We start from the raw sequence: 14,089 nt of genomic DNA, 5'->3' as shown, positions 1-14,089 counted from the left end.
CCCTCCATTCTCTACCCCTTCCAGGGTAAACTGTGACACACATCCTCTTGCCCTTCTTGAGGTCAACAAGAGGGCATAGGTATACCTGACATGTGTAGGAAAGAACTGCAGATGCTGGTTCAAATCGAAGGTAGACACAAAAAGCTGGAGTAACTCAACGTGACAGGCAGCATCTATGGAGAGAAGGAATGGGTGACATTTAGGGACGACCCGAAACAACACCCATTCCTTCTATCCAGAGATGCTGCCTGTCCCGCTGAGTTACTCCAGCTTGTTTGTGTCTACCTTCAAGTATACCTGATAGGTATGGAGAGTATACTGGTAGAACTGCTGCCTCACAGCACCAGAGACCCATAGGTCATTTGGCCCACAATTTCTGAACTTGATGCTAAGATCATCACTTACAGTATCTACCTGCACATAACCTATAAACCTCTATTCCTTGCATATGCATGTGCCTATCCAAACCCAACAATTTTAGGGGTGCCTTACTCACTTTTTGGATTCTCCACCCTCGTCAGGCAGTGGAGACTTGATCATGATGTTGATCGAATTCTGAGGCGAGTAGATTTCAGGGCATTAAAGAAATTGGGGATCGTGCAGGAAGTGAATCAGCTATGATCGTGCTTAATGGGTGAACACCACTGAATGGCCCATTAGTTGTGGCCCTCAGGGTGGGGGTGGACAGGCTATGGGGTCCTGGAGATTGGCGGGCCTGTCACATGCCTGCATACAATGTGGTTGGTGTTTGCCTGCCAGCCCCTGCGGCCCGCGTCAAGGTCCCGCACTGTCCCATGCAGTAGTAGCATTGCAGTCCTGGGGCAGAGCACACCTGGGGCCCTGAAACACATCAATGGCTGCTGCCTGGGCTCCCCAGTGTCAGAGGACGGTCCTGCCCCATAAACCACTGGCCCCAGCCCTTTGCTGGGCAAGTCCATGTGCCCTTCCCCTGGACGGGGAGTGTGTAGGGCAGTGCACCCAGAAGGACGCGGTCCGTGGAGTGTGGAGCCTCACCCCCTCCTTGCCGTGTCAGAGTGGGGGCAATGACAAGTAGGGGTCATCTCCCCCCGAACAGCATCTGCAGTGCAACACCCAAGGTATGCAGCCCTCTTGGCCTGCTGCTCTGTGATATTCCCCTCCTTTTCCCAGTTCAATGAGGTCACGGAAAGCCTTCCAGTGATTACTCCAGTCAGTGCACTGGCACTGGAGGAATGGCAAGCTTCACTGGCGCACACGGGTCACTCAACTTGGCTGTCCCAGTGAGTCTTGGGCCAGTGCAATTGCAACAAACAGCGCAGTCAATGCAACAACCTCACAGCCAGTGCAGTCAATTCAACTACTCAGGCAGCATTGCCCACACAATGAGGCAGTACCATCAATGCAATGAGCCCAATAGACAGCACCTATAATGCGATGCGACAGGCAGCACCAATGATGCACCGTTGCACCAGGCAGCTGCTTTAATGCAACAACCCCACCACTTGTGTAAGTGTAACTGTGCTGACAGGCAGCACAAGAAACGCAACGGTTGTAACACATTCCCAATGGAAGTAATGAGTGCTGTTGATACCAGGGTGGGAAACAGTCTGCCGAGGACAATGATGGAGAGAAGAGTGGTGCTGGGGACATTGCATGGACAATCTCAGTGTACAGTAACCTGCCTCAGCTCCCGTACAACTCGCCCCCCCCCCCCCCCCACCTACAACCCACTCCGTTACCCCTGGTGCAACTTCCCAAGAATGGACCACGCACAAGCCACCACTTCTGGCCTCAAAAAGATATGATTTAATCTCTCAGAAAAAAAAAAGCAAAACAAAATGAGTTTCTTTTTAAAAAAATGCACATGTTATCTACAAAGCAGTGTTAAACCAGAACTATTTCAACTTTATTATAAAAAACCCTATTCACACTACCGCAGCTCAAGAGTCGGCTCCGTTTGCCGAGCCATCTACAATTCCGGCGGGATGACCCAGCAAAGAGGGGGAGGGGAATGCGAGAGTTTCTTCACACAGACCGTGGGAGGACTGCCGGCAGCCTCCCTCCCTCCAGATACCCACAGGGCCACGGCCTTTGGTCGCTGGCAAAAGACCCTCCTGTGTTGTTCTGCTGTCGTTGCGTTTCTTTGGTTCGCTCCCGGCCTGTCGGTCTGGTGTGTCCATGTCGGAAGGGCTACATTCGTCCGCTGTTGCTCAGGTGGCCGGCCGCACCCCACTCCCTTCACTTGGTGCGCTGCGGGCTGGGGCCTCTCGCCTGCGGCTTCTGTGTCTGCTGCTTCACCTGCTGAACGATCTCGCGGATTTTGCGTTGAGCGGTCTGTGGACAGACAAGGGGGTGGGGGGGGGAGACGAGGGCGAATACGATAACCCGTCAGACATATAGAAACTGCCTGATCAGCAGCCCAAAGCCTGCTGGCAATCTGAAATAGAAACTGCTGGAAACACCCAGCAAGTCAGGCAGAATATGTGGAGGTAAAAATGCAGAAAACATCCCACAAGTTTCATGATTGTTTTGAATAGGGAGAAGGCTGGACCTTGTGGGAAGCTGCTAAATTAGTTTAGTTTTGTTTGCTTATTGTCACGTGTACCAAGGTACAGTCAAATGCTTTTGTTTTGTGCTAATTGATCTTCCATTTGGAAGAGATTGGGTTTATTAGAGACAGTCAGCATGGCTTTGTGCAAAGCAGATCATTTCTTACTAACTTGATCAAGTTTTTTGAGGAAGTGGCAAAGGTGATTGATGAGGGTAGGGCAATGGATGTTGTTTACATAGAGTTTAGGAAGGCATTTGTAAAATCCCCCAAGGTAAGCTGATCCAGAAGATTAAGATGCACGGTGTTAATCGTCACTTGGTCCTATGGATTCAGAACTGGCTTACTGATAAAAGACAGAGGGTTGTAGTGGAAGGACAATATATGCTGGGACCACTGCTGTTTGTGATATATGTAAATGACTTGGACATCAAAGTAGACAGGTTGATTAATAGGTCTGAAGATGACATCCAGATTGCTGGGGTTGCTTACTGGAAGGAAGTCTGTCAAAGTATACAGTGGGATATAGATCAGCTACTGAAATGGACAGATAAATGACAGATGGTGTTTAATCCGATTAGGTGCGAGGTGTTGCATATTGGGAGGAAAACATACACAATGAATGGCATGACCTTTAACAGCTTTAATGTAGAGACATATCTTGGGCTCCAAGTCAATAAGTCCCTGAAAATGGCAACGCAAATAGATAGTGGTAAAGAAGGCAAATGATCGGGGCATTGAGTATAGAGTCAGGAAGTCACGATGCAGCTGTATGTGTATGAGTATTGTATGCAGTAGTGGTTGCCCCATTACAGGAAGGGTGTGGAATAGGAAAGGCTGCAGAAGAGGTTGACCAGAATGACGCCTGGAATAAGGGTTATGAGCAACGGGAAGAGATTGGATACATTTTGTTTGTTTTATCTGGAACACCGGAGGCTGCGGGAAGACCTGATAGAAGTATATAAGACTTTCGGATAGGCATATGGATATGCAGGGATTAGAGGGACATGGGTTTTGTGCAGGGAGATTAAGTGATGGTCTGGGCATCATATTCAGCACATAATATGGCTTGTTCTTGTGCTGTACTGTTCTATGTTTAAGGTTGCCTTTGAAGCGTTTCTCACCCTAAATGTTGACCCTGTGTTTCTCTTTCCACAGATGCTACCCGACCAGCTGAATGTTGCCAGCTTCTTTGGTTTTTACCCCAAAGAAATGTCATCCTCTAACAATGAGGACCTGGGATCACAGTCTTGTAATAAGGAGTATTTATGTCTGAGAGAGGCAGAATGTGCAAACTCCTCACAAACAGCTCCAGAGGATGGAATTGAACCTGAGTTACTGGAGCTGTGAGGTAGCAGCACTACCAGATGCCATTCAGAGAGATGACAGAGTGGCTACTGTGGGACGTCTGGAGATAAAGCACTGGTGGCTTCACTTGTTGAAGTCATTCAGTCCACGTCTGTCCCATCTTTTGTTTTATGTTCCAAGGGAACATCCAGAGGAATCACTCTCGCTTCATCCACCCTCACCCACCATACTCAGGGAATCCAGACCTCACCTGTGCTAAATGCCCTCCAGTATCTAGCACTGGAATCACTCTAGTGAATCTGCATGGCACACCTGAGTAAATGACACCTCGTGAAGGGCAGGCTCGGAGTAGACAGCAGTCTCCCAATGCTCTAACACTTGGTCATGGGAACTCCGAAGGTCTTAACAGAGCTCTGTAATGTAGCACAACCTCCCAGAAGCCGACAGATCAATGCTCTGCGAGAGGCCTCCTAGCAGTAGCAGAAGACAGCGGAGCAGATATGCATACATGTCGCAGAAGATGTACATGTTTAACAGTGGGGCATTTCAACACCCAATATTAACTGGAATTACTTTAGCACGAAAGTCAGATTATAAATTGCCCTCTTTGCACAAGGCGAGTTGTTGGAAATGTGCAGAGAACAAAATGGGATTAGTATAGGATTAGTTAAGTGGGTGCTTGATGGTCAGTGTGGATTCGACGAGCTGAAGGTCCTGTTTCCATGCTGTATCTTTCTATGACATCAAGGCAAGAAAGTAACCGGAGAAAGGATGGAGCCCATTGGGGACCACGAGGGCAACCCGTGCATGGGGCAGAGGTTGTGGGCCAGATTTTAAATCAATACTTCCCATCTATAGGAAAGAAAGACAGTGTGGTTGGAGAATTCAGAACTGGTGAAAGTTTAAAAAATATTTTTTTAAAAGGTGGTGTTGGTTACCTTGAGCAAAACATAACATGCAGGAGTAACTCAGTGGGTCACGCAACATTGCTTGAGGGAATGGATAGGCGATGTTTCAGGTTGGGATCTGTTGAAGCCAAAACATCTCCTATCCATTCCCTCTAGAGATGCTGCCTGGCATGCTGAGTTACTCTTGCACTTTGAGTTTTGCTCAAGATTCCAGCATCTGCACTCCTTGTGTCTCCACATTAAATATTGTAACAGGCTTGCAGATGGAGAAATGCTCTGGGTGTGATAAGATACCAACCAGACTGCTAATGAGAAGAAGTTACTAAGGCCCTGACAGAGATTTCTAAATATTCGCTGCCACAGGTGAGGTGCCTGATGACTCGAGGGTAGTAAATGTAGTACTTTTATTCAAGGGCAGCAGGGATAAGCCAGGCAATTAAAGGCATGACTCTAAAGTCAGTTTCATGAAGTCAGCCCTTAGGCTCAATTAGTCCTTGTCGACTAAAATGCCCTTTTATGCCAGGCCTACTTGCCCATATTCCTCAAAACCTTTCCTTTCCATGTACATGTCCAAATCTTGTTATTGTACCTGCATACCAGTCAAAGGAAAAAATTGTGACAGGATTAATCTACTCTTGGAGAGGAAGGGATTAATCGGGCATAGCCGGCAGAGATTGTTGTGGGGTGAGGGGTAGGGATCCTGTCTGACCAATTAGATTGAATAATTGCCACTGGACACGTCCTGTAATCCTCGCTCCATGCCTCCCGTGGCCATGTGTTGGACAGTGCGGCTGGGCGCCACAGGCCTGGCTGATGCAGGGTCTTTGCTGCAGAAGTGGGCTCCTGCTCTGTGTGTCCGTCACAAGCAGCCAGAGGGAGGACAGCAATGGTGCCCGTCTTCATGCTGTGGGAGGGCTGAAGATGGCCAGCCTGCGTCTGACAGACAGCAGTCCAGGGGCCCCAACCTGTGGTGAAATGCAAGCCGTGCCCATGCCGGGAACAGCTGGCATCAACAGATTAATGGGCAACGCGGGGATGCAGGTAGTAGCAATCAGGCTGCCTCACGTGTGAGATCGGACTACCCGGCACCGGATCAGAGCACCGGGACTAACATCAGATCAACGAGGGGACAACCTGCAGCTCTGGGACCAATATATCAATTCATTGAAAGCTATTCGATCTCGCAGTTTCTGGAGGTTTAGGGCCTTGGCCCTAGTGGGGCAATGTTTGGTCAGTTATGGCAGCTGGGCACAAATGATGACCAGGGACACACAGCCTCATCTGCACCGCACCACAGTGTCTCCAGCTTGTTGTGCATGGATAGTGCTGTGTCTTACTCTGCACCGTCGCCTGCAGTGGTGGGAAGCTGCGGTGCGTTAGACCACATTGAGATGGTCAGGGGGATGAGGTACAGAACTCTCTCTCTCTCGCTGCAAACACACACATACACATTCTCCCTCCCGCATTCTCTTGCACTCGCCCTCATGTAGACATTCGACACCTCGCCCACACACACGCTCAACTCTCCCTCACACATTTGTGACCAACCGGCCCATACACACGTTAGACTCTCCCTCACATACGATTCTCCCTCCTGCGCACACACACTCGACTCGCCATCGTCCAATACAAACGCAGCCTCACCGGTGAGTGTAGTCTGCAGCTTACCTGACTGGCAAAGAAATGTCCAACGATTTTCACAATGACCTCGTCGTTGCTGTCTGGTGTCTGGTCTCGAGGGACAATCACCTCGGCACTCGTGATGTTCTGCAACTCGTTCACCTGGCGAGTAACGGGTGGCGGTGAGGGCCGGGCCGGACACAGACCCCTCTCTCCTGTTGGCAGTGACACAGGCAGAGGGAGCGCAGGAGGACAGACGGGGTGAACAGGCACAGCTGCACTGAGAGAGAGCTGGGGGCCTGGGGGTTGGGCTGGAGTAGGGGGAGTGGATTGACCCCCTCACCCCATGTGTCCCACAGATGGGAATATTTGTCGGTATCACCCGCTCCACTCACACATGCTCCTGAGGAGGGGTGAGACATGGTGGGCACTGCCCTCTCCCTTCACTTGTGTTCCCTCAGAAAGGAAGCCAGTGTCATGGGATACTCGTCCCATGTACACCTTGTAGAAGGAGCCCCTCGCTGCAGTGGGTGTGAGGGTCCCGTGTGGATGGTGACAGACCTCGTCCACCTCCTCGAGGATCAGACCCTCGCTCACAATGGGAGAGAGGGGGGATGGTGTTGGAATGGTGCTGGGTCCCAGATCCAGTGGAGAGCTCGGAGGGGGTGTTCGGCTGCAGGGTCCGTGGGCCGAGTTGCAGTGAAGGGGCGGAGGGGCAGCCCACGGCTCTAGGAGGAAGCTCCCCGGGACAGGACACCCCTCCTTACCGTCTTGCCACCCTTTCCGATGACCCTCCCGGCGGCTGAGGAGGGCACCTTGATGTTGGCCTCCAGCTTCACCTCCTCCTTGGGGTTGAAGAAGTTCTCCTCCTTCAGTTTGCCATAGATCCGACCCTGAGCCTGAAACACAGCGGAGAATTATCCTGGGGTCAGAACCCCTCCTAGTAACAACAAACCACTGAACCTGAACTGGTCAATAGGTAGAAAGGGGAGAACAGGTGAGAGGGGAGGGAGGGGGAGTGAGGTGGGTGAGTGTGGAGGGAGGCTAGAAAGGGAGGGAGTGGGGGTGAGAGAGGAGGGAGGGAGGGTGACAGAGAGTGAGAGAGGAGGGAGGGGAACAATGTCACCAGCCCAAGGAGTGTCTGGTATGGGTGACGTCACCACTGGCCTGCTGAGCCTCTGCACTGTCCTGGGCTCATTCACCAACCTTAAACTGCGCCTCCGGGGAGCCGGTGATGATGACCATCCGTTCGCTCACCTCAGGCCCCTCCGCTGGAGCGATCTGCCGACACACACACAGCACCATCAGCAACTGCATGGGATCCCCACTCGACCCTGCAATGGGGTCCCTCCCTCCCCCTCCAGGACCCCCCTCTAGCCCCTCACCGGGACCCCTCCACCCTACCCAATCCTGCACCGGGACCCTGCAATCCCCAGGCCCCGTATCGGGACAACCCTCGCCAGCCTTGCATCGGGAATGCCACCGCCAATCCGTCCCCCCCCTCCCCCCCGGCACCCCTGCTGCATGCAGCTGCTCTCTCTCACCACAGCAGAACCTGGAAGTGGTGCGAGTGGGGGACAATTCCCCAGAGATCAGGTGGGGGTTTAATCAAGATGGGGGGGGATTGAGGGTTTCCAATAGTGTGGATGAACTTACAGCACTGGTTCCTGGTCCTTTTGGGAGGGAGTGATGGGGAAACAACACTCTGTAATCACCCCCACCCTTCACCCACCCAGCGGTCTACTACGGAGGGATGACCCTTGTGGGAAGTGACTGGGCTATTGGAGTGAGACCTAATGTTACCTTCCCTCAACCGATAGCTTGCTGTGGGGTGTGAATCAGTGAGGAGGGAAGTCCAGAGAAGTCCAAGAGGTTAAAATAATCCAGGATCTCATGTGGTTTGTAAACCACTTTCCCAGCCTACCTTGACATACTGGCCTGCCCTACTATTTAATGTGGCCATTGCTGATCTGTCCCCAGCCCTGTCTTCTCTACAATGCAGTCTGAAAGCCAACCTGTTGCAATGCTATCCTTTAGTTTTTGACATTCCTGCTAAAAGGCACATCATTATGTCACCTACCTCTACCTCTCATACATTTGTACATCTCCACCAGGTCCCTCCTCAGTTCCTACAGCTTCAGGGTAAAACAAACCCATCTTACCCAATCCGTCCTCATAGCTGCAACAGTCCACTCCCGGCAACATCCTGAGCGATCGCTTTAATCCCCTCGCTGTGCAATCACATCCTTCTAATCGTGTGGCAGCCAGAACTGTACACAATATTCCAACTGTGGTCCAACCAATACTTTATAAAGTTCTGGGCCAGTCCTTTGAAGGCATGTATTCCACATGTAATTCTTCACCATCTACCTGGTCCGGCTGCCACCATCCCAAAATGTATACGCCAATCTTATTAGTCTTCTCAAAGTATATCACTATAGCGCATTAATCAAGAATGCAATTGCTCTGCCCAACTTATTAACTGATCAATATCACCCTGGCGATCAAATGATTTCCATGCCGTCTGCGAACTCCTACATTCATATCCAAACTGTTAACATATACAAAAAAAACAGAAAGGGTCAAAGTACTGATCCTAGTGGAACATCACAACTTCCAATCACAAAAGCAACCTCCACCATCACCTTCTGTCTCCGATTATCATGACAACTTTGGATCCACTTTGCCAACCAGCCCCAGATCCCATGGACTCCAACTTTTTGTACAGGTTTTCCATGAAGAATGTTGTCAAAGACCGTACTGAATTCCATGCATCATGCGCTCGCCCCCTCATTAACTCACTTGGTTATCATTTGGAAAACATCAAATGGATTTCATCACCTGCTGATTAGGAAGCAGTGCACAATGCACCCAAGACCAAGTCGTTAATGTAAATTAAGGAAAGCAGAGGTCCTAATCCTAACCTTGGGAACGTCCAGAAACAACGAGCACCGGTGGAGGGAGTCGTCCCACACGTCTTGAGCGGGAGTGGAGTGCGGACCAGGGCTCGGCTGAAGGATAGCACAGGTCTGTTCACAAACGATTTTATATCCATGCCGTTACAGACACAGCCTTTGGTCTTGACTCCAGGCCATTGCCTGTGGTCCAACTACCACAGCATGTTGAGACTGGGTGGTGAGGAAGGGGACTGGGATATGGCGATGGGAAACCTGGATGGGGATACGAGGAAGGGGAGATAGGGAGATGGTGATGGGCTGGGAGACAGGGACGGGGATGGGAAACATGGCAGTGGAGAAGAGGACGGGGATACTGGGACATGGGGATGGCCACAGTCCAGAGATGACCCTGCCTCGGAGGTCGGTCGGGTCACCCAATTTGAGACTCGGGGGCATGGTTCCCAACACCCGGCTCGGTGCCAGGAGAGGGGTCTGGGGAAAGCACCGTACCTTGATGGATGCGCCGGCAAACCTGGAGAGCTGCTTGATTTGCTGTCCTTTCTTGCCGATGATGGCCCCCACTGCTTGGGTTGGGATGAACAGGTGCACAATCTCTTGCTCCAATGCCTGCTGGGAAAGAGAGGACAGGTCAGAGAAAAACAAGTGTGGCAGACCCCCAATCAGAGGGGCCCAACCCTTTCCTTCTCTCCAGGAACTGATGTGGCTATTGTTTCCTTCTGCATGGGTGTGAGGGATAGAGCGCTGGCAGAGGGAATCACCCCTGACATTGAGAGGAGGAAGGGGCTGAAGGCCAGGGCTGGTTGAGGCAGGGCACGGGTAGAGGGTAGAGTGACCACCGCAGGGTTGCAGAAGCAGGTGAACCCCAGAGGTCGCCTCCACTCCCCACTAGGTAGCAGCAGGAGATGCTCCCCCTGCCCCAACCCCCAACACATGGCTGCCAACACACCCTCCCGGAGAGTCGTCCATCATCCCCTGCTCCCCTGCACATCACACCATGGCTATTCATCAACAACAGCATGGCGCTGCCCACATGGGGTGGACCAGTGGGAGAGTTAACTGGGGCAGGAGAGGACAGGGAGGCCCTGTCCTTCAGCCAAGGAGTGGGTGGTCACAGCTCATGGTGAAACTGATGTATCTATTGTCACGTGTCCTAATCGGTGGTGGGATGGGTATAACTGCTGTCACAGTGGGACAGGGTTATCTGCAGTTTCGACCCACGGTGGGATGGGTTTCTCTAAACTCTCCACGCACGGTGGATGGGTCTCTCTACAGTTTTGATCTGTGTTGATATCTGCAGGCTCCACCCAAGGTGGGGCAGGTCTATCTACAGTCTCGACACGGCATCTCGTACAGGGGATCGGAACAGTGCTACCTGGGACCTCGTACAGGGGAGGGGGGACCTCGTGTGTGGCTCCCCACAACTCGGTTTACAACATGGTCTGAGTCTGGGTTGGGCGGTGTAGGAGTGAGGGACTAGACGTGGAATGCTGGGAGGAATACGGGTTGAGGTTGGTCAGAGGGAGGAGGTGAGAGGTGTCCCGTAAAGGAATGGAGAGAGGGGGTGAAATTCAGAGGGCACTCTAACACCATCATCACAGATACCCTGGAAGGAATTATCTGCTGAGATATCTCCCCCCCCCCCACCCCAGGAACAAGGACTGAAGTGAGCTGTTCTCCCTGCTGGTGTCTACATTCCAGATGTGGCAGATTGAGGGCACCTGGGGCAGAGCAACATGCATTGTCCTTGCACAGTGTTACTGCCAATGATACTCACTGCACTCACAGGGATTCAGGAACCGCACATCCTCACCAGCCGCAACGTCACCATGGCAACCTCCGTCACCAGCACCACGCCGCGGACTGGAGATGTCCCCTAGATGACTGTCAGCGCCACTGTCGCCGGGAGGATCAGAGCAGTCACCAGCTGCGTTACCATGGTACAGCCACCATCACGAAGAGGACCTGTCAGTGTCAGCATCACTGTAACCATAGGACCAGAGCCGTCACCATGGGCATGGGAGCTGTCACCGTGGGGACCAGAACCATCAGTCACCGTGGGAACAGGACCCATTGCCATCACCATGAGAACCAGGGCCATCACTGTCACTCTGGGGACCGGAGTCATCACCATGGGAACAGGAGCCACAAATGTTACCCAGGCAACAGGGGCCATTATCGTCACCGTGGGGACCGGAGCCGTTATCGTGGGAACTGAGACACTCGCTGTCAGCATCACTGTTGCCATGGGGACCAAAGCTGCACCTTCACCCACACTGTCAAAGTGCCGTCCCGTTGTGTATAGCGGGAAAGGATTCATAAACAATCTTGGTAGAGTTGGTTTCTTGGGGAAGAACGGCCATTAGATAATTGAATCCTGCATTATGATGGAGAGCGATAAAGTTCATTTCGAAGCTAGGTCCAAAATCTAAATAAATACAACTGTGAAGGTATGAAATGAGAGCTGGTTTTGACATACTGGGGAATGATACTTAAATGGCAGGGACTGGGAAACGCTTAACGAGAGCCTGGTTGAAATAAACTAATATTATTTAGTGTCCGCTGCAGGATAAAACCATGGATTTCAAAATAAAATAGGGTTAGAGTTATTGCAATGAGGAGAAATATAAAAAGGCCAGAAAAAAGCAGCAACCCTGAGAATTGGCAGAATTCATCTGAGAACAAGGACATTGATTAGGAAAGGAAAAAATAAAATACCAGAGTAAGCTTGCAGAGAAAGCAAAAACTAAACTGTAACTGTAAATGTTTCTGGAAATGTGAAGAGAAAAAGATTAGTGACGACATATGTAGTCAGAAACGGAGGAATTTATCATGAGCAACAAAGAAAATCAAAACTTTACATGCCACATTTGGAATACTGTGTGTAGTTCTGGTCACCACACAGGGAAGGATGTGAAGGCTTCGGAGAAGTTCACCAGGATATTGTATGGATTGGAGAATATTAGCTCGAAGGAGAGTTGGACAAACGAAACAATAACAGAAAATGTTGGAAATACTCAGCTGGTCAGGCAACATCTGAAACATCTGTCAACATTTCAGATTGTGGACCCTTCTTCAGAACTGAAAAGGATACAAAAGAAGCTAGAAAAGCAGCAGGGAAGGTGGAGGAGGGAGACATCCCATATGGTAAAAACCAGGGTGACCACGAGGATAAGATTATCTGGTCAATGGATGAACGGGAGCAGTTGGTGAAAAGACAGTCAGAGGAACCTAGAGTAAAGAACGCGGGAGTTGTGAAATGCAGAGGAGGAAGTCCAGTCCTGCTGTGGAGAAACATGGATTGCTTTCTTGGAATGACATGATAGAAGTTTAGAAATTGATGAGAAACATAGGTGGAACCGGGGTGCAAACGTCAAATACAAGAGAGCATTGCTTTAAGGTCAGAGGAGGAGAGTTTAAAGAAGTTCTTCAAGGACCAAGAGTAGAATGTGGCAGGCAAGGTGGAAGCAGATACGACAGCAACATTTAAGAGGCATTCAGACAGACACATGAACGGGCGGGGAATAGAGGGATACAGGCCAGGCAGAAGGAATACGTTTAATTTTACATCATATTTGGCACAATGTGGCTTGAAGGGCCTGTTCCCCTGCTGTAGTTTTTCTATTTTCTATGAACAGGCAGGGAATGGAGGACATGCAGGTAGAGGATTAGTTTAATTTGGCATAGTGGTTGGCACAAACATGGTGGGCCAAAGGGCCTTTGCTGTAGTTTGTCAGAGCAATTAAATACATATCTTGTTACTGTTTTCACAAGAGGATACAAAATAAATTCCCAAATATGTAGAGGAACATTGTTTCCAGTGAGAGGGAGAAACTAAATGAAATTAGTATTAGCAAAGAAATAGTGTCAGGGAGACTGAAGGGATTAAAGGGATAAATCTGTCTTGATAAATTCGATGGGAACTGGAGCCATCCGACTGATGGACTGAATGCCTTTCTATGTCCTCAGGAAGTAGAGGTGTCGTAGTGAGCTGTGCTTCCACCCGGAGGTCTCCAACCTGGACAGCAGTGAGGTGACGGATCCCTGGCAAGGGGGCAAGGTTGAGCAGCAGGTGGAGACAGGCGAGTGGGAGACAAAATCAGTCAGCGCACGGTGTGCCCGCGGGAGAGGAGGGGTGCATGCACGTGGACAAGCTCGGCTCAAGGCCGTGCCTGCCTGGCACTTGCTTGGTGTGTGGCACTTACAGTGTACGGCTGGGCCATTGCACCGACTGCTGCTGTACTATACAGAGCCCCTGGGTAGCACAGTTGACTCTACATTAGGAGAGGAAAAAGGCATCAATCACTGCCGACTTGCCACACGTCATTAAATCAGTGCTACACGGCCTTACACCACCAAACACGGTCGCCAGCAACAGAAAGCTACCTGTGGGGTCACGGAACAACACCTGCACAACGCAACATGTGCGGCGCACACCAGAATCACCTTGTGTGCATGCACACACCTACCGCAGTGCAAACATGCACCCATCACAGCACGTGCCCAAATACACGGCAAACACACACATAGACACATGCATGTACACGCACACTCAGCATTGGGGGACACTGAGGGCAAGACATGATTCCTGACACAAATGGGTCAATGTGGAGCGAGTCTCTTTGTTTGGCTCCCACTCCATCTCAGTCTGGGCGCAGGGTCCAGCAAACTGCTGATATCAAGAGATAGGGACAAGCAAATTGAGACAGGGAACGAGGATAGAGAGGATGAGGGATTTCAGGGACTGGGTGAGTGAGAGGGAAGGATGGGGAGGAAGGGGTGAATAAGGGGGGAAGCAGCATGTGCAGTTG

The 14,089-nt window shown here is 50.9% G+C and overlaps 1 protein-coding gene across 4 annotated transcripts in view; it reads right to left on the bottom strand.

The window, feature by feature from the left end:
- Window positions 1-1,762: 1,762 nt before the first annotated feature.
- Window positions 1,763-14,089, bottom strand: part of igf2bp2 (insulin like growth factor 2 mRNA binding protein 2) — a 73,472-nt gene continuing 61,145 nt past the window's right edge. Inside the window, exons 11-16 of one of the 4 annotated variants that reach the window (XM_033024262.1) lie at window positions 13,484-13,552; window positions 9,771-9,890; window positions 7,570-7,644; window positions 7,131-7,262; window positions 6,412-6,525; window positions 1,763-2,313 (exon numbers count right to left, since the gene is read on the bottom strand). In XM_033024262.1, the coding sequence (XP_032880153.1) occupies window positions 2,218-2,313; window positions 6,412-6,525; window positions 7,131-7,262; window positions 7,570-7,644; window positions 9,771-9,890; window positions 13,484-13,552 (606 nt within the window). In that variant the 3' untranslated portion in view covers window positions 1,763-2,217. The remainder of the gene's footprint in view (window positions 2,314-6,411; window positions 6,526-7,130; window positions 7,263-7,569; window positions 7,645-9,770; window positions 9,891-13,483; window positions 13,553-14,089) is intronic. The other 3 variants (XM_033024263.1, XM_033024264.1, XM_033024265.1) reach the window with 3 other exon arrangements.

Source organism: Amblyraja radiata, chromosome 7, assembly GCF_010909765.2.
Source record: "Amblyraja radiata isolate CabotCenter1 chromosome 7, sAmbRad1.1.pri, whole genome shotgun sequence".
NCBI classification, from domain to species: Eukaryota; Metazoa; Chordata; class Chondrichthyes; order Rajiformes; family Rajidae; genus Amblyraja; species Amblyraja radiata.
This window is presented reverse-complemented; position numbering and strand designations above follow the sequence as displayed.